Genomic DNA, 19,398 nt, shown 5'->3' on the forward strand with positions numbered 1-19,398 from the left:
TCTCAACTACTGGGAACACAGCAAAGCAGTGCTGGTAGAGTTGAATATCCTCAGATTCCTTTGTTAGCAATATTTCAGTGTTAGCATTGCTTTAGAAGAGGAGATTGAAAATCTTGATTTCTTGTTTTTCAGAATACTATTTTTCTAAGCTTGAAAATTAAACGTTACTCCCCTCTGATTTTTTCCTTCTTACTTTCTATTTGCCCTTGTTGTAAATTGAACATGAAATTGGATTTATCTGAAATGGCTGTGGAAGGCGTAAATAAAATGGAGATATTTTGTACCTTCAGGACTGTCTCTGATAATCATGGGATTAAAGGAGGTTAAATTTAAGTTGCTTAAACTGTCCAATGAAGGTTTCATAAATGCTTGAAAATATGTGGTAGGTCTTAAACTTTTGAAAAGATACTCCAATAGGTCATGAAAAATTAGTTTTCTAATAACTATACAGGAAAAATGTTTGGTGGTGGATCCCCTGGATTGGCAGCTGAATCTCTTCATTAACTGATAATGGTTGTGATTTTTTGCAAAAAGTCACTGACCGTGCTGTATCAGTTTTGTACCTGATTATTTCTGTTCTTTCTGAAGTTACTATGCGCCACAGTTATTGAATTTCGAAAATGACAATAAAAATGCATTCAGAAATAAATTGCAATTATGCTTCTAGAAGAGTTGTGGGACATTTTGTCCACTGCCCCACCTTAAAATATTGAGTCCAGCAGCAAAGCTATTATTGTTTGACTCTGACATGCCACATGCATTCCCTAACTGGTACCATTCGTTCCTCTGATTGAACGAGATGCTCTTTCGTTCTTCATGTGAAGACTTTTCTTATGGGTGAGTACATATTCTTCAGTGGTATACAGTAACACCTGGGCTAATTTTAAAAAAAGCTAGATAACCAGCAGCAGTCTGTCTTTGGCACCACAAAACTGTGTTTTGAACAGATCAAATCAGTCTGTGGGGAGCTTTAATATTGTTGGTTCCAAGTTAAAACTGCCTTGAGTATCTCTTTCTATGTTACATTGCACTCTGTAGGCTGTGAATACCCTGGTAGCAGATTGTCTTGCATGCTGTATTCTGTGGTTCTACCAAAGGATGCAGTAGAGTCAGAAAGGCTACATGATAAGCAATCAGTTAAATAGCCTTATCAGTTAAAAAATTTGATGACGCCTTAAAAATTTTCTTGATAAATTTAGGGGAATAATGTCCTGTCCCTAGAGTGGCACCTCTCTTATAAGGAGTAGTGGAGAATACTGCGTAGAAAAGGATAATGCTCCTTGCATAAAGAACAATACAATAAGTAAATGCTTGAATTCTGAAATTTATTCTTGCTTCTAAATAGTCTTAAGGAATAGCTCAGTGAGACTCCATTGTGAGAAAAGCTCAGCATGGTGATGCATACAACTGCCTTTTTGGCATGGAAATTATTAGCAAAATTCTGTGACTCCCTACCTCAGCTCTCTTAGGTGAATCAAGCCTCAGAGGAGGAGGCCATCAGAGCAAATGCTGCTTAGTTGGGGGTGTTAAGCTAGTAATGAAGGCATTTGGATGCTAGCCTTGTTTAAGCACACACTGAGAGGAACCTAATGCAAACTGCTAGGACCTTGCTGGTAGGCAAGTAAAGATTTGCTGTGCATGGAAAAGGAGCTGAAAACCAAATGCAGTGAAGGTTTTCAAATTCAAATATTGAACTGAATCAAATGCTGCTAAGTTCAGCTGGAGGAAAACTTCCTGCTGATGATAATGGACACTGAATTTGGTTCTAATTTTGCTGCTCTGATGCAGGGATAACTGGTCTTACCTTTACCTGCCTCTAAAATACAGATCAGGAATACAGTGGTAGCACATTTGGATCATTGTGGTCCCCATTTACATGTAGTTGCCTCTTCCAAATACTTTTGGAGTATGCACAAAGTGTTGAAAAAATAGCACAGTCCATATTAAGAGGTAGGTGGAAAACCATATGCAAGTAAAACTTTGAGCACTGGGGGCTCATTTCTCTGACAGACCAGCTTAACAGCACTAGGGGCAATATATTTTAAAAGCAGTCGCACCAGCCTTGCACAGGTTATACTTGCAGTCCTTTCCGTTTGCATAAGCAAGGGCATAATTACATGCCATACAATGCATTTTGGATTTGTACAATTGAGCAGTCCTACACATGTATCAGGAAAGCTAGCCTTCATGTGGAAATTGCTTGCATATTGCAGTCATTTTATATTTAAAAGTGGTCACATACACACACGTGCACAAAAGAACTGCTTCAGCGTGCCATCAGTGCTCATTACAGGGTATTGTGTCCATTGGCACAGATGGAAAACCTGTGAGGGTATGTCAGCATATTAATTCTCGAGAACCAAAGGCTGTGAATTCAAAATCTGGATCTGTTCACTAGAAAGGATTTGGAAAGGCAGCGTTTATGCTGTGATTTGAGTGTACAGTGTTTCCAGTGTGCACTGAGATCTCGGGTATGTCTGCAGCCTGTTGCAGTATATCCCAGCAAATGAAACTGAGATCTGTTTCAATCCTGCACACTGACTTCAGGCATCCTGATTAACCCTTCAATGGTAGGACTTGTCACAAATAACTCAGTTGGTACTCCTGCATATTGCATGGGTTTATTTCTGGAAGTCGATTTCCCTTAAGAAATGGGTGTAATCTTTTTCTTTTATTGAAGACAACTAACCAACAAATCCAAATGATTGTTGGTTAACACGTGTGAGGGTCAAATCCACTAACAGTAATTGGAAAATAGTTTTTGATCCATTGCAACTTAATGATAAAGCAATTTGTCCAGCACACAGAACAAGTAATTATGACAGTTTCTACTATATAGGCAGAAAACAAGACAAAATACCTTTGCATTTTGAGGACATGCTGCTTGTCCTTCTGTTGATACAAGACTTCAGAAAGGATCTTGCTTCGATGTCTGAAGATAATGTGCAGTGGCTTCTGCTTTGAGCTTACTTTCTAACAAACTTCTGGAGCTGCAAAAGGGAGGAGAAAGGGAGGGAGATGAGGACATGTACACAAAAAATCGTGCAGCCAGCAATGTATTTTTCAGCAGAACCTGGGACTGCTGTATTTGACCCATGTATCTTTTGCAGGAGGAATTGGGTGCCTTGGTCGTGACAGAGGACAGACACGGAAATGTCTTGATGCAGTAGAGATTTATAACCCTGACGGAGACTTTTGGAGGGATGGACCTCCTATGCCTTCTCCCCTCCTCTCCTTACGAACAAACTCTACCAGCGCAGGCTCCGTGGAAGGGAAGCTCTACCTCTGTGGAGGATTTCGCGGAGCAGGTACTAAAATGAGTCTGACATTCCCTACATAGTTGAAATCAGTTGCACTGTACGCAGTCTGACCTGATGACTGACCAACCCTATCAGGTGACACTGGCATGCCCTGGAACCACAGATCTAATTCAGCCCTTTGGACTGCTGGCTCCTAATGTCAATATGAATTGTGTTCTCTTTGCCCTTTGCTTTTTTCCTTAACAAAACATGAAGAATTAAGGATGTTTCCGATCTGCACTAAACCTGTCCAAATCTACAACCTCAGTAGTATTCTTTTGGATTTACATACAGAGCTACTGAGATCAGGAGCATAGTGTGTTATGGCCATGAAAGAACTTGGGCATATTTGTTGAAGATTAAGGCACTATCCATCTGTCTGTAGCAAAGCTATCTGGCTCTGCCTATTTACTTACGTGCTTTTCATAATCAGTGTTGAAAAGGCTTGTGTATTTAATGAGTACTCTGGCCAGGGAACTGAGATACAAAGAGACTAAAATTCCAGATCTGGTGATTTTAAACAATCCTAGCCCCATGGTCACCATTCTTCTTTTAAGTCTTCTTCCTTCCAACTGTGCTTAGCTCTATCTAAATCTCCAGTACTGCTAACCATTTTTTTTTCATTATAAATGCAAAGAATCTCAAAACATGCACGCTTACACTCTTCTGCTATATACAGCTGCTACCCCATTTGCTTTCTAGGAGAAAGCATTAATATAGATGCATTATCCACTGCTAATAAATGTCATGTCAGGCTCACTATTGCCCAGGAACGGCCATGTGGAATCACTTGGTGATGTGTCCTTCACATTACACTGACTCCAGTTGCGTCGACTTTTGCTTGTATAACCAACTCTAAACTTAAAGCTGCTGTTGTTTTAGAATGACGATTTTCATCAGCTAGTTCACTGTTCGCCTTCCCCGTCCTTCATTTGCTACTGTTTGAGGAAGCTGCTTCCTGAAAACGATTGTACGGCAGCTCTCTGACAGGCATGTTCTCTTGTCATTGCTGATCAGAGTTCTGTGACCTCAGAGCAGTATGTTTATGATACATCACTGTGTTTCCATAGCAAACATTGTGCCATCATATTTGTTCTTTTTCTTAGCAGTATTATGAAAAAGCCTAAAGTTAGTGGGTACAAATCTCCAAAGGCTGATCATTTCACTGGCAAATGAAGCAATTTCATTCAAGATGACTAACAGATTTTCTGAATAAGGTAGGTTCAGAGCCATAAAAACACTCTCTGTACAATACCACCATGTTCTGTCACTGAGTCATGTATAAAGAGTGGTAGTACTGGGAGAGGTTGAAAGTCCCCCCATGGATTTCAAGATGGCCATCGTTTGTATGTTTGTATAATGCCAGCTCAATGGGTTCCTGATTCCTGACTGTACTATTGCAATTTGTATAATTTTGTATAGAACTCCCCTGCACTAAAAGTGCTATTTGGATTGGAGCACAAGAAGTCTAAGTTAGCAAATGCCAGTTTTGCAGTTATCTGTGAAACCTGAATTCTGACCCGCTACGTGTGCATTTTGTATACCAGTGAAGAAATAGCATGTGATTGTGTTGTTAGACGTTGTTATGATGTCTATAACAAGGGAGCCAAAATAAGATTCTCACTGTCAACTGTAAATCAGATGTATCCACGTTTGAGGAGTTGAGAGGAAGCTGTGCCTTAAAGACAAGTTATTAAAGGAAAAGGGCCTTCTAAATCTTCATAACAATAACAACTTCTAGCTACCGTCATCAAGAAAAAGATGAGTGGAGTATGTACACTGAACCTGAAGAGGTTATCTAGCTGGCCTCTCTCCCTGGACCCGTCTTCTCCATATGCTGGAAAGTGCTCTTGTCTGATCTGCTCTTTGGGGTGAAGGGTGGAGTGAGAGAGGGTTATTACTGTCATATGGGAACTTGGAGAGGGCAGCTTGACTCTGCTTTTTCACAGTCACAGCTGCTCAGCAGCTTCAAGATATTCACAGAACAGTATGTGCTGCTGCTGCTTTAGTAGCAGATAGGGTTATTTTAGAATGTGCTTGTTTGGTTTTAGTCTTTTGGGTTTCTTGGCATGTCACTTTGGTTTTTGTGAGGGATGCAACCAAGAGAGGATATTCCAATTTTACAAAACATTGTAATTTAGTTTCAACCAAGTGGAGATTTTGGAACAAGCTGAAGGCACAGCTGTAGTCTCTGGGTTTTCCGCCTGCTGAACACTAAAGGGCTGCTGTGAACATTCAAGAATGAGTGCTTCTCAACAAAAAGAAAATAAGCCAAAATCACTGCTGCAATGGAAAGTCAGCCAATGTATATAAGGGGCTGCAACCAACTGCCTGTATACTATAGATCTGTCCCCAACTCCCCAGCCTCAACCTGCCTTTGCATTTGCTTAAACCCACTCTTGATCCAGCAGTGTGAAAGCTGACCTACTAAGGACGCTGTTGCATCTTAATTTTACTCGTATGTGCCATGCTCTGTATGCCTTTCTGTATGAGTATTGACCTAAATGGATAATTAGAGACCAGAGATGCTGTACACAAACACAAAGCTGAAAAGCAGCTGTCAACTGCTCAAAGGGCCTTAAATTTGGATAAAAAGAGGAGTACTGCTCAGCTACCATGTATTCTGAGTCCCATGTGACACTTGAAGTTTTGTGATGGCAGGATTCCTGTCCCATATATATTGCCTCTCACAAATCTTTGTCTGCTTGAAGGAGGGCAAGTGGTGCAGCCCTAACAGCATCCCCAGGAGCAGAAGAGGAGAAATTGTAGCTACTTAGAGTCTCCAGAGGGAATTCAGCTTGGCCAGCTGAGAATAGCAATGCAGAGCGCAGTCTTTCTAAGGGACAAGTGAACTCCAAAGTGTGTCCAAGCTTCATCAAGAGAAAGCTTCCTCTGAACTGCAAGGAATGCTGCTCAATGTTGAGCTGTGTTGGTAAACACAGCCTGTAAGACTTCCCCTGCTGAGGCTTCCTCAGGTTAGAAGCTTGCTTGAAGCCTGGCCATGCAAGGGGAAAGGGGATTAATTCAGCTGATGTTTAGACACTTATCTGGAGTGCCTATGCTAAGACCTTAAGAGACCTCAGGCTCCCTGCAGCATATGGAGAAGCACAGACACTTCCAGAGGGAGATTCAGGTCCTTGGTGCTTTACATCTGCTCTGAAAGACCAGAAGGCAATTCGGAACCCTGAGGACCTCTCTTGTCTCTTAATGCTCTGTGTTTTGATCAGAATATGAGGGATTCTAACCTGGCTTACCTAAGGCAAACACATCAGGAGCTTCGTGTCTGTGATTAGATGGTACAAACCACTCTGAGACCTCTGTGCTGTATCACTAGCTGGCAAATGTTGTATATTCTTACAATCATGGTAAATACCCCCCAAAAATCACTTATTGTTTTGAATTTTTCTCCTTAGCAAGGCTTGCAAAACTTCATCTGTTAGCCAGTAGTTTATACAAATGAGCTCATTTTCTACTAAAACTATTATGGTAAATAGGAACTGTTAATCTGCTTGTCTCTGACACTCAGCTCCAGCTCATGTAGTCTAGTGTAATGAATGTTGCCTGTCATTTGTCAGCAATGTTATAGCATTCATCAAGATATTCAGCTATGTTTAAAATGGTTGGTTTTGTCCACTAGCTTATAGTTCTGCAAAGAGTGAAAACATTAGCTGTAGCATGAATACTCAGAAGGACTCAATGTGCAGTAGCCAGCTAGCTTCCTACTAATTGTTAAAATACGTTGTTGCATTTACTGATCAAAATATGGATTTTAAACCAGCCTTTGCAGCCTGACTGTACGATGTTCTTGTTGACATGTTTTATTTCCTTTGCCTTTACATAGAACTAAAACCTGCCACCTGCGCAGGCTGACAGCTATTAATGTTAGCCTGTGCACGGCAGAAGCAGCCTCATTAGCGTGCCTCGCCGAAGGAGGTGGTAAGCAGCTCTTCAGGTATGCAGCATTACACGCTTATCAAATGCCTGCCAGATTGGGTTCCCTTCCTTTTTGACTGCTCCTGAGTATTATAATTTTTTTTTTCTGGTGAAAATAATGAAGGGAAGGGTGTGTGCCTGTTTGCTGGGACTGTGTCATCTGCTGTCAGCTTGCGGAGGCACACGTTTGTTGACTTTGCATTGTTGCTGCACAAATACAGATCCTCGTAGCCTGTTTCTGGGGGCTGGGGGCTGTAGCTTTAGTTTCAGATTGTGGAAGTTGGTCCAACTGCCTGTCTCACAGATTTGAATTAATAAATTCAAATCCAGAGTTGATTTTTTTTTATTTGATGCCTCCTGGCTTGTGTCAGAAATGGTGTGGCCAGCAGGAGTGGGGAAGTGATCTAGTCAGCACTGGTGAGGCTGCACCTCGAGTCCTGTGTTCAGTTTTGGGCCCCTCACTACAGGAAAGACATGGAGGTGCTGGAGCGTGTCCAGAGAAGGGCAACCAGGTTGGTGAGGGGCCTGGAGCACAAGTCTTGTGAGGAGCGGCTGAGGGAGCTGGGGCTGTTTAGTCTGGAGAAGAGGAGGCTGAGGGGAGACCTTATCGCTCTCTACAGCTGCCTGAAAGGGGGGTTGTAGTGAGGGGGGTCCTGGTCTCTTCTGTCAAGTAACTAGAGATAGGATGACAGGGAATGGCCTCAAGTTGTGCCAGGGAAGGTTTAGACTTGATGTTAGGAAAAATTTCTTCAGTGAAAGGATTGTCAGGCATTGGAACAGGCTGCCCAGGGAAGTGGTTGAGTCACTGCCCCAAGAGGTATTTGAAAGATGTGTAGGTGCAGCACTTAGGGACACTGTTTAGTGGTGGACTTGGCAGTGTTAGGTTAAGGGTTGGATGTAAAGGTCTTTTCCAACGCAAGTGATTCTATGATTTAAATCAGAATGCCTTCTTTACTATACACCCATGTGACATCAGCTGATGTGCAAAGTAAAGGGACAACCACCTCAATGCAAATAATAAAATGTTTAACAGGTCTGCTATTAGCAGCACATATCACTTAAAAGGTCTTATGATTTCATCAGCTAATGGCACTTGATGTGGAACTGTCTTTCTCTGAACTGGCAATTTTGCCATCTCCCTCCAATGTAGTTTATAGCAGAGAAGATAAATGTACTGCTTCCCTACTATATATGTTGAAAAATTCTGTAATGTATTTAGCATCATGTGTGGGACCAGAGCTGCTCAACCCAGTTGTTATTTGCTTACTGATATCAAGTAGAAATTAATTTTTCACTTAAGTGGTGTTACAGCCAGAGGAAGGGAAAAGGGAAGAAATACCTATGAACTTGGCATGCAAGATTCTCAATTTTGTGTTTGCAACTGTTAGCCAAGATAGGTGATAGTGACACTGAGTCCTATGAGCTGTGTAATTCTGATTCTACAAAAAAAAGATATATACTTACCCTAGATTAATTTTCTGGTCTCTTCTTCCTCATTTACATAAATTGCAATCCATACCTTGGAATAGGAGCAGCGCTGCTTGCGGCAGTGCAGAACCGTGTAGTAATTACTGTATTCCAGCTGAGCTAATGAGTTTGTATCTCCATGCCATCCTCTCCTGACAGTGGACTAGCTTAATAGGTATTTATTTTGACTAATCTCCCATAAAGGCTGTTCCCCCTAGTCTCCTCCATTATGTGATTTAGATGGAGAATCATTCTAGTGCTTGTTTTTTATTATAGTGGTTATGGAACATTACTGGAATCAAATTAAATTTAGACATATTAAGGAGCCTGGCACAGTAAATACTGCACTTGTGAAGTTTGGGGGTTGAGAGATTGGAACAAAACCTGTTTCTCCAGCACCTTCCCATGTTCCCAGCTAAATAAAGCAGAGGGGCAAACCCCGGGCTGCCTATCTGCAGCACTGTTTGTTTCCCTCTGTTAGAATTTACTGGGCAGCAATGAATAATTAAAGTTCTCCTGCCCACAGTTGTTATCATTTGAATAAATATTCCCACCAACAGAAGGGATTCAGGTTCCGTGCATTTCGCTCAGCACAGAAATCTGCTCATGGCCACCCGCCGTGCCGCAGGCGCTGCCCCATCTCTCCAGCCTGCGCACCAAGTCCACCCCGAAAAATGCTGCTCGACCTTTCGCCTAATTCTCCCCCAGCACTGGCGTGAGCTGCCAGGCTGCTGCTGGGAACCGGCATGCGGGAGAGACCTCTTCTGCTTGCTGCCTTCCTGGGGAGGGCTGCCCATTCACCCCCCGCTCATTAGCTAGAAACTCGCTACCGTAAATAAGGCCAATACAGGTCAGGGGAATTGCTGGGGAGCAGCACCTGCTCGTTTCAGATCTGAATTTGACCCAGTATCTGAGAGCATGGTATTAGTAATTCAGTCCTGCTTCTTACTACGGCTCATTTATAGTTTATAAAGGGTTAATGAATGATTAATAGATATTTTAATGCATTTTAATTAATTGCTGAAGAGGTCAATAGGTTGTTTAGAAACATGGCTTGTAGCCATGTATGACATCTTCTATTGTGTTCATAACTGCCTGTCATGCATACAGTCTAAACATGCTTTATATCCTCTATTAATAATGTATTAACCCATTGTAAGGCATTTAGAAACAGTATCTCAGGATGGTCTGAGACCAGTCATTCTTATTCTGATCTTGCAGTTTTTACTTGTATGAATGGTGCATCGACTTCAAGAGCACTGATCCTGCTGCCACTGTAATCCGTGATCCTGCTAGCACCTGCAGCGCAAGAAGGACCAGTGCTTGTAAGATTATGTCTGAAAGAGGCCTTGCCGATGAACAGCAGGCAAAATCTGGAAAGATTTTAAAAGCTGAAGTAGGTGGATCAATCCCAAGAAAAACAGTTGAAGTCACTGAATTAGAAGTTCCTTCCTGTAGACCATCCCATTCTTTATGCATATATTTCTTTAATATATATTGATTTGTGAGTGAATGGGTGGACCATGAAACTACAGTCCTGAAGAATTACACAGCAGAGCAAGAGGATAGAGGTCCTGTCTATGAGAGTGAATATCTTACCTTACTCCACGCAGGTGCTCTGAAAACAGTAAGCTGCCAGAGTTGTAAATTCAAGCCCCAACCTGCCTCCCAGTTTTCGCTGTGTCTGGTGGGATACACTGCCTTGATACTTAACATCATGAAGGCTGGCCAGCATGTTAAACAGCCAAGCCAAGTTCCCTCTCCTGTGTATTCTCTGCTTGCTTCTGCCCACAGGCATAGATGATGGATGTACTTGACCCCACAAGGGGTGTTCACTGTGTTATAGCTAGCAAGGCTGGTAGAGTAGGGGGAAGCTCACATACGCAAATGGGATTGAAGGCCACAGATTTGATGAACTTATTCTTTTTCCTACTGCAAATGAGGAGCCAGGACATCTGGTGGTAATGACCTAAATGCACTTTTATCTCATTGCAACACAAACGTGAATTCCCAAGTCACCTAACTCCACATCATGTAATTATGAAAGCAGCTATTAGCGGTGAGGAAGATAAGTAGCAGAGGCTAGTCCCATATGTTTAAAAATCATTCTCTGGTCTCTGGTACAGCTAATGGCAGGCAAAACCAGGTACAAAACAGCGGTGGAGGGTGAACTGCTTCAAGGTGGCTCAGGGGTGCCTGTTAGGTGACAAGAAGCGGGGAAGTCAGTGAAACACCTGAGTAAACATTTTGGGGACCGTCGGAGAACTGGCAAGCACCTTGTGATGTTCAAGTGCTTTTTTCCATGTAAAGAGCAGACAGTTAACAGTTCAACCACTACAGGTTTGGTGTCCTTTTTTTATAAACTGATTCACGGCGAAAGAAGATAGAGCACATTGGGAAACTGCAAACTGGAAAGGAAAACGTGCTGTGACAACCTGAGAACTGACATCAGCAGGAGCTCAGGCGAATAGCCTGTGTGAGGATGTCCCAGGGCACAGAGCTCATCGGCAAGGACAGATGTGACACTGAGACTGCCCCCCCCACCATGCGCCGCTGTGCTGAGGTACCTGCCCCTGCGCTGGATAAACTTGCTGAGGCACTAACAGTATGTCAGCGTAGCTATGCCGCAGCTAGTAGGCAGATGAGCTTGTCCAAAACTGCTTTGGATATCTCTGCCCTGCGCTGACGCAGAGGCATCACAGCTCGTGACTTGGCACGTGCTCTCGCTGTCTCCATAACTCTGTTTCCTCATCCATAAGATGGAGGCAAATATACCAGCTGATGTCAATGGGCTTCTATAAGAAATAATTAAATACCACGTTTCAGCAAACTGGCCATAGATTTAATTCCAGTGAACTAAAATTCAGCACAATTTTTTTTTTTAGTTCAATGATCTGGACACTAAACAGACTATAGTAGAGTGAATTTATTTGTATTGGCTTACAAACATAATAGCTGCATAGTTAATAGTCCTGGATGACCTATAGATTTTCTACCTGTTAAGCATGTTGCTTAATTCTTCTACATCGGTGTCCCTTTAACCCTCCCAACCCAAAACCTAATAATTGTATCTGAATGTTCTGTTCCAAATAGGAAAGAGAAAGCAAGGTCAAAAAAAGACCAAAAGTGGTAATAAATACTATATTCACATGGAAAGTTGTTCCTCCCCCCAACCTCCAAATCACAAATGGAATGCAGTTCAAAAAAAAAAAAAAAAAAGAAGAAAAAGCAGATCAAATATTTATGTTGCCTGCAGTCATACTGGGGGTCTTTCCAAGAATGGTTCATCATGATTTATGGCCAATCCTGATTCAAATGACATGAGAAAACTTACAGCATAAAATGAAGTCTGGCCACATTTGGGGAGTGAATCATATTTGAAAATAAACCTTTTAAAGAGAAACCATGATTGCGTATATGGAGTGCAGGCAATCACTTACTGAAAATCAATATTTTTGTTGGTTTTTTCTGCACATTCGAAGAAAAAAATTTCATATGAAAAATTGTAGGACAGTGTTTTCTTTACAGACCAGAATATAAAAGAGAATTTAAAGATTAGCCCCATTTTGCTTTCAGACTACTATATTTGCATATATGAAATATGATTTTAGTATTTATAAATTGAATGTTTTCAGGTATGACCCAAGTTCTTTCACTGGGAAAAGATGGGTTTGTAGGCTCAGTGTTAGCCTTCAGCCTGCACTTGTACATCAAAAAGTCATAACTGTACCAAAAGAGCTCTGACTTTCTTTTAACATACCACAGTTTCTCATGGGGATAAATTTATGCTGGAATTAATGTTCCCTATGCTGGTTTAGCCTCTTCCTTTCCTGACTAGGAATAAACCATACTGCTATAAACACTGTTTTACTGCTTGAAAAGGATCTGCATTGGGGTTAGGTTTGTACTACCTGAATAATTCTAATAAAAGTGGTTTAATTCCTATGCAGAAAAACATAGTGTAGAGGAAATTTCTTAAAACTTCTCATGGTTAAACAAGAATGTGCGGAAAAATACTGCCTCATTTTGTAGAAAAAATGAAACCATTTGGAAAGGAGTGAAATCCTTTCATTAGGTAACATGGTTGTCTGGTAAGTGATGCGGAATAATGCTGTGTATGACAGGGAGTTCTGTGGGGTGGCTTTTTAAGCAGGTATTCTGTGTAATACAGCCAGTTTCTTTTTGTAGATGTCACATTATTCTCCTGTAAGCAAAATTGGCTGCTAAGATATTGTCTTTAAAAAAAAAATTGGCAATTAAATAAGGTGAACCAACGAGGCAGAATCTGGAATTACTTGCACCTTCAGGCTTAAAACTCTTTATTGGGATTAAAGCCCAAATCCAACATTACAGCCTGGAATCAAAGGTGCTATTCTCATTGAACAACATTACCTTTTTAATTGTCCTAACCAAGAAAAAAAGAATTAAAATAAAAGGCTTAAGAATTGAGGTGTTTTAACTCACTTCCCTTTTAAAAAGAAAGGGGGGGTGTGTGTGTAATTTTTTTTCTGAAGTATGACTATATTTTGAGCAGTGCTTTTCCTCATGTGAACTTTCTCATCCAAAGGGTGCTGCTTCCTTTCGTATTAAACAAGATAAGACTAGAGGAACGATTGCTTCCCTTATTCCAACAACACACTCTTTTTATCTCCCAAGGGTTAAGAGTTAACTAACACTCCATGTACTGGAAAGCAGAATTTGTAGAGTGGAACAAAACCAGTTGCAACATCCCACAGAAAAGGGAAACAAGGGACACCAAAGGTCGTGAGTCACCAGGGTCAGGAAAAAACACAGCAAGGTTTGTAAGGAATGGTCTTGGATCTGCCTTTGATGTTTTAATTATGATTTTTTTTTTCCTGAAGTGTTGCAATCACCCACAGAATGTCTCAGTTCCAGTGTTTGATTTTTTTTTTCCTCTGATTGTCTCATTTTTGTCATCATCCATGCCAAAGAAAATCCAGGCATGAAAATTTATTGCATAAAGGAGATGATCTAATAATAAATACAGGGACTGGAGCCTCCCATGTCACAGCTTAGGTCTGTTTGTGTCTCCATATTTGCCTCTTAGGAAAAACCTGTTCACTCTCGCAGGGTCATATAGAAATGAGCTCTTTGCTGGTACTGGCATGTGATATTTGTCTGCAGTTTGTCAGTCATGCCTTCTCTCTTCACGTGTAACCGGGCTTTTTAGCAGTTTGCTGTCTTTTCCTTGGATGGGTGCAGCTTTCCTATGTAGTATTATTATTCTCATTTAATATCCAGGTTCAGTAAGCAAACCATCATGACTATTGTTTCACTTCCTGTGAACAGCAGAAAGGAATGGAACAAGGACTGTTCAGATGAGGCTAAATCCTGAAATCTTACCCAAATTTTACTCATGCAAGCTCCTAGAGATCTACAGAAGTCCCAGACGTCTGGGTTTGGACCAACAAAAATTATGCCACAATTAATTGTGACACAACTGAGGGGAAAATGAGTACGGCCTGCGGATTGTGGGGTAGAAACATTGCATTACACTCCTTTATCAGGTGAGAGAGGGGTCAGAGATGGTGACTGGTTGGTGAGTGGTTTCCGTAGATAAACATGACAAACATGTGCAGAAATTTCCATAAAGCTGAGACATCCACAACTGCTGTGCATGTGCGGGACCTGCAGTAAACAGAGCTGTCCCAAATCAGCTCAGCAAGGAAACTAATCCTGAGAGGGGAAGAAGTCTTGTTTCCATCTGACCTCCCCACATCCTGAAGCTACTTACAGAGGAGCCCTGAGGTTATTTTAAATCCCATGACACTACATCATCACAATATCATGCATAGACCCTAAACCATGACAGCACTATCTTGGGGGTACTAACCACTGGGGTTGCTGTCCTCTGGAAGATTGTGGTCTGTGTTTCCAACATGAGAAACAATATATGCCTCTGGATGCTCTTCTGTATTTCACTCTTTTCCCCTTCTTCAATCCTTTGCTGTCAGTTCAACGTAAGGGCAGAGTCTGAACAATGAGATGCAGTCGATAGATGTGAAGGATAGGGTTGCTGTTGGTGGTGGTTGTTGTTTTAAAAGACAGCTTTCTAGAAGGGATAGCTAAATGGCAACCTCAGTCTGGACCCTGTAAAGTTTAGCCTGTCACCAGTCTTTTAATACTCAATAAAACAGTGTTGAGTATTCAATGTTTCTTGCTATGATGGTTCTTATCCTGGTACCTGTGAAGGTCTATGCTTGGAAATCTCTGAGACATGGCTTCTTCTAATACATCTATCAAGAAATTCATCAGAAGGAAGCTGATGGCAAAGCATGTGCACATAGCAGCTCAAAGTAAGAAAAGTCTAGACTAAGGTTACTTGCTGTGAGAAAGCAACTTTAAGATGAAAAGAAAAAGTGAGCAGAAATGAAAGACTTTATTTTTAGGAGAGAACTTGGCTTTGATTAACAATTGCTGGAGAGTTCAGGACTTTTGTTAGCAAAGAAAGATTTTGCGTTCTTATAAGAAGCTTAATATAGTACTTCTGGTTGACAACTATGGTTCTCTGCTGCATGGTGATTCCTTCATTATTTCTTGTTGGTCTCAGTAAAAAGCTTTTTGTCTTGAGATTTGCTGTGATTTAATGGCATTTTTCTAACCTGACTGTTCATGACAAATTCCTCAGCATTTCAGAACAGCTAAAGTACATTTAAAGCCCTGGAGGTTTTTTTTCTGACTTTATTTCTCCCCAGATCACAGGATGTCCAGACTTTGCACCCGAGAAAAGCCATAGTATTGGAGTGCTTCCCGGAGCCTGAGAGCTGCATTTTAGTCGGGGCAAAGAAAAGACAACATACTGCATGTAGCCATACTCATTAACAATAAGCAATACTCTGTCTCTAAAAGATGAGAATTTGACAATTGATTGCACAATTAAATGCTACCTGCATACTTGTACTGAGATGGAGCACTTCATGCTTTTGTCCCTGCAGCTGCACCTGGAGCCCAGAGCGTGAGGACTGAATACACTGTGCAGATCTCCACCTGCGCTATTTCATTTACTATGTGTTGACAACTCGCATGCTCTTCGAACGGCATAGCTGTTAGTACCACAGAAATTACCTTTTCATTGCCACCTTACAGAAGGGTCATAATAATAATTGCACAAACCTCTTTGATCCTGTTTGACTCGACTCCTGATGCCTGCTGTTGTTGCTTCTGTTTTTCAGCTCGTCACGAAGTTATCACCAAAGAGATCCTCGAGCTGGATACGTGGGAGAACCAGTGGAACGTGGTGGCCATCAACGTCCTCATGCACGACAGCTATGATGTTTGCCTTGTCGCTAGGCTGAACCCGCGGGATCTTATCCCTCCTCCCCCCGATTTAGTGGACCAATAGAAGTTCAGTGACTCTCAGTGCTTCCAGATTCTGAAAAAACTGAAGAATTTGGAGAAGCAAACGCTGCATTGGCTCTGGATGACAGCTGAGTCCCATGGAGAGGAGCTGGCAACACATGCTTAAGGACAGAATTGCCTTCGAGCTGCGCTTCTCAGACGATGCTTAATTTGCTAGTACTGCTACTCTGGACTTCTGTGATTGAAAGCCGAGGTCGCGCAGCCTTTGTGTGTGGCTCTTGGTTTTCCATCTGCCTGTGCAAGCTCCAGCATTGGGTATAGCCTGGGCTTCTGAGACCCTTTGCCTCCAGGCACAGTGGCAGCCCAGGGCTCATTTCACAGCAGAGCATGACCTGTGAAGGAAAGCTCTAGCCAGGGAAATCCCTCTTTTGCTGTTCATCCCACCTGGTTCTGCTAAGCTACCGCGGAGGCTAAGAAATGTATTAAGTCAGCTGATGAAAACCAGTCCAGCTGTACCAAAGGGCCAGACTGTACTTGACTGATGCAGGAGCAGAAGGATGACAGAGAAGAGCCTTTGTTTGTTTTAAACAAAAAACACTTAGCCAAGGTTCATTAGCCAAGTACACCAGCTACTGCAAACATTATCTAACCCACAGACAGGAGAATCAAGAGACCCTGTCTTTGCCAACAGAGCTGAGCCTGTGCTAGTAGAAAACTAGTCTTTTGGCAACAAGTCCCAAGGGAGTCTTCCAGCAGGGTTAGTAGGCAGCCTGTACCAAAGACAAGAAGAACCCTAAATTCTCCCATAGATCCTACCTGTTACAATGTCTGGTGTGACCAGAACCTTGAAGTTCAGTTAGAAAACCCTCTTCCTTTGAGAGATGGAGAAGGGGTTGTAAACTAAAAAGTAATAAATGAGACCAGTATTATCTACATATCAGCTCTGCAGCTACAGGGAAAGGATAGATGTGCTAAACAATAAATGTTTATATAACAGTAGCTGTTTTTATAGAAGTAGCTTTAATGAAGTAGCATAAGGTAAATTCTCTACCAACAGAATGGGCTATAATCACAGGGAAGAGGAATAATTCAAACAGTGTTTCTTAAGGCACTGTTAGCCTTTATAGGGCTTGAAGACAGTAGGTTAGAGAGAAAATTGTTACCAGTACTGCTATCCCATTTGAATTACCAATAACTATTCATTAGTTGTCTGATGCCTACCTTAGAGTGTATCTGTCTGTCACTGCCTGGGCAGTATGGACAAGAGAACTGGAAATCTCAGTTGTGCTCTTGGGCCAAAATTGCAAATGATAGTGTGCTGCAATGCAGAGTGAAGGTCAGAGGCAAACACTAAGAGTAAACTATGAAACCGTACAAGAATGATCATTGTCAGCAAGAAGTTGCTTTTGATGGCTACAAAAGCAGCAACAAAACCGAAAGGAAATAATTGGCAAAGAAATGAGGGAATCCATCAGGTAGTTCATCTGTAGTTACTTGCAGGACTTGCACTTCAGAGCATCTCCATTTTCTTTTTCAATTGCATTTTAGGCTGCAAAAATGCCAGCTAGTTTCATTTGTTTGGGTTTTTTTTGTTGGGTTTGTTTTGTTTTTTTTTTTTTTTGTCTGCAATGCTTATGGCAGAGAGAGATGGAGAGGGTGACCCAAAAGCCCTTTCCCAATTCTGACTTTTCAGATTCATGAACTCTAAAATATCCAGTGGGAATAGTAAGCTGTCATATAAAAACAATTAGCAGGAAGGTCACTAAAGTTTACCCGATAACTGTAGTAGGACACTGAGGACTGCTCAGACAATAAGGGAGTTGGTGGGGGAGAAACTAAGGAAAACATGTAGAAAAGCAGTAAATCTATGAGCCTTACAGCTAATCTCTTGTCTCCCTTTATGTTTCCCAAGCAGAATGAGTGTCACAGCCTAAACACATACTGTTGTGTTTGTATTATTTCTGTATCATCCAGTCATTCTTTTTTCTTTCCATTGTTCATATGTAGGTCATCATCTGTCTAGAACAGAGCATGAACTTCAGTGGTACAAATCAGTGACCAGTTCCTAAGGGCATCTTAACCACTCTGGTTGCTAAATGCAGTTGTAGGTATTAGATCAAGGAGGCAAACTCTGCTTTAATATGTTTTTAAACAAAATCAGTAGAAAGTTCTTCCAATTAACCATCCAATATTGGAAACTCTTTTTTTAACTTTTGTTGTTACTGCAAAGTAAAGTTAATCTTGTTCTAATTTCTCTACAGAGCTCTCAAGGCAGCTGGAAGCAATGCTCTTGAGCATCAGTTAAGTGTTTCCTTGTGAAATTCCAAATTCTGCAACTGTATCTACTGATTTTGCTTCTTTCACCTTTTTTGTTTTAAGGAAGAATGTTTTCCAGTTTTTTTTGTCTTTGGTCTCTGCTCTGTGGTCTATCCCTGACAATTCAAATCCTCCTGCAGTTTAAAGCCTGAGTTAATCTACTGGATTTCACTCTCTGAAAGACCGTCTACTTGGAATATTTCAAGGGGAGAAGGGAGACTTTTGCAGGCTTTCATTAGTCATATTCGAACATACATGTGTAACATGGCTGAGACTCCTCTATTAAACTTTTATTCTAGTAGTGAGCTGGCTGTTTCTTTCCCACTTCATATGTTTTGCTTTTTACACTGATATTTAATGAGCTGGGTGAAAGGAAAGCATGTACTCTGAGAAGGTCTGTCTTGATAACCAAGGGGAGTAATTGCATATGTTTTATATACTGGCCTTGCAATCAGCTAGCTTGAGCTGTAGTGGGCACTTAACAGGTTTTTCTTCATGCGCCACTGGCAAGTGATCTGCCCTTGCGTGCACCGAGCATCATGTTTCCTGCTGCCCATGGGGTCTGACTGTTCGTGGGGACTTGTGTGTCCGTGTCTCTCGGTTTCTGCCCAAGTCCAAATGTCCAGCACTATATACCAAGTAAGGAATTGTTGTCTTCTGGATTAACTATCTAGAATGGGGGCACTAACTTCTTAATATTGTGTGGGCCCGATGTAGTTCACGGTTTGCCCTTGGGGCGACAATTTCTAATCCAATACTTGGAAATGAAAGTTTGACCGAGGAAGGAAGGAAGGAGCAGAAAGCATGCTTATTGAGAGGTACAGATCTCAGCCAAAATCCTTCTGAAAGTATAGGAATACTGCATGTCTGATAAGTCCATGGGTAGTCTCACATTGCTGGGAAAGTCCTTAAGAGTCTTAATTTCTGCTATTACAAATCCTGATGAAAAAAAAAAATTACAGAATATGCATTCTCCAAGCTTGTGAGTTTCACTGAAATAATAGTTTCCTTTAGCCCCTTTCTGTCTGAGCAGTAGTTAGGTGAGCTTTTAATCAAGGCTGTC

General features: G+C 41.5%; 2 protein-coding genes across 4 annotated transcripts in view; one reads left to right on the top strand and one right to left on the bottom strand.

Moving 5' to 3' along the window:
* MGLL (monoglyceride lipase) overlaps nucleotides 1-2,973 on the bottom strand; it is a 108,190-nt gene extending 105,217 nt beyond the window's left edge. Inside the window, exon 1 of one of the 2 annotated variants that reach the window (XM_069812180.1) lies at nucleotides 2,861-2,973. In XM_069812180.1, the coding sequence (XP_069668281.1) occupies nucleotides 2,861-2,879 (19 nt within the window). In that variant the 5' untranslated portion in view covers nucleotides 2,880-2,973. The remainder of the gene's footprint in view (nucleotides 1-2,860) is intronic. The other variant, XM_069812175.1, reaches the window with a different exon arrangement.
* The window catches only part of KBTBD12 (kelch repeat and BTB domain containing 12), a 41,580-nt gene extending 22,944 nt beyond the window's left edge, over nucleotides 1-18,636 (top strand). For both annotated transcript variants that reach the window (XM_069812174.1, XM_009915881.2), the window contains 2 exons: nucleotides 3,111-3,308; nucleotides 15,893-18,636. In XM_069812174.1, the coding sequence (XP_069668275.1) occupies nucleotides 3,111-3,308; nucleotides 15,893-16,062 (368 nt within the window). In that variant the 3' untranslated portion in view covers nucleotides 16,063-18,636. The remainder of the gene's footprint in view (nucleotides 1-3,110; nucleotides 3,309-15,892) is intronic.
* Nucleotides 18,637-19,398: the final 762 nt, after the last annotated feature.

The sequence above is a fragment of the Haliaeetus albicilla genome, chromosome 24 (genome assembly GCF_947461875.1).
Source record: "Haliaeetus albicilla chromosome 24, bHalAlb1.1, whole genome shotgun sequence".
Classification (NCBI taxonomy): Eukaryota; Metazoa; Chordata; class Aves; order Accipitriformes; family Accipitridae; genus Haliaeetus; species Haliaeetus albicilla.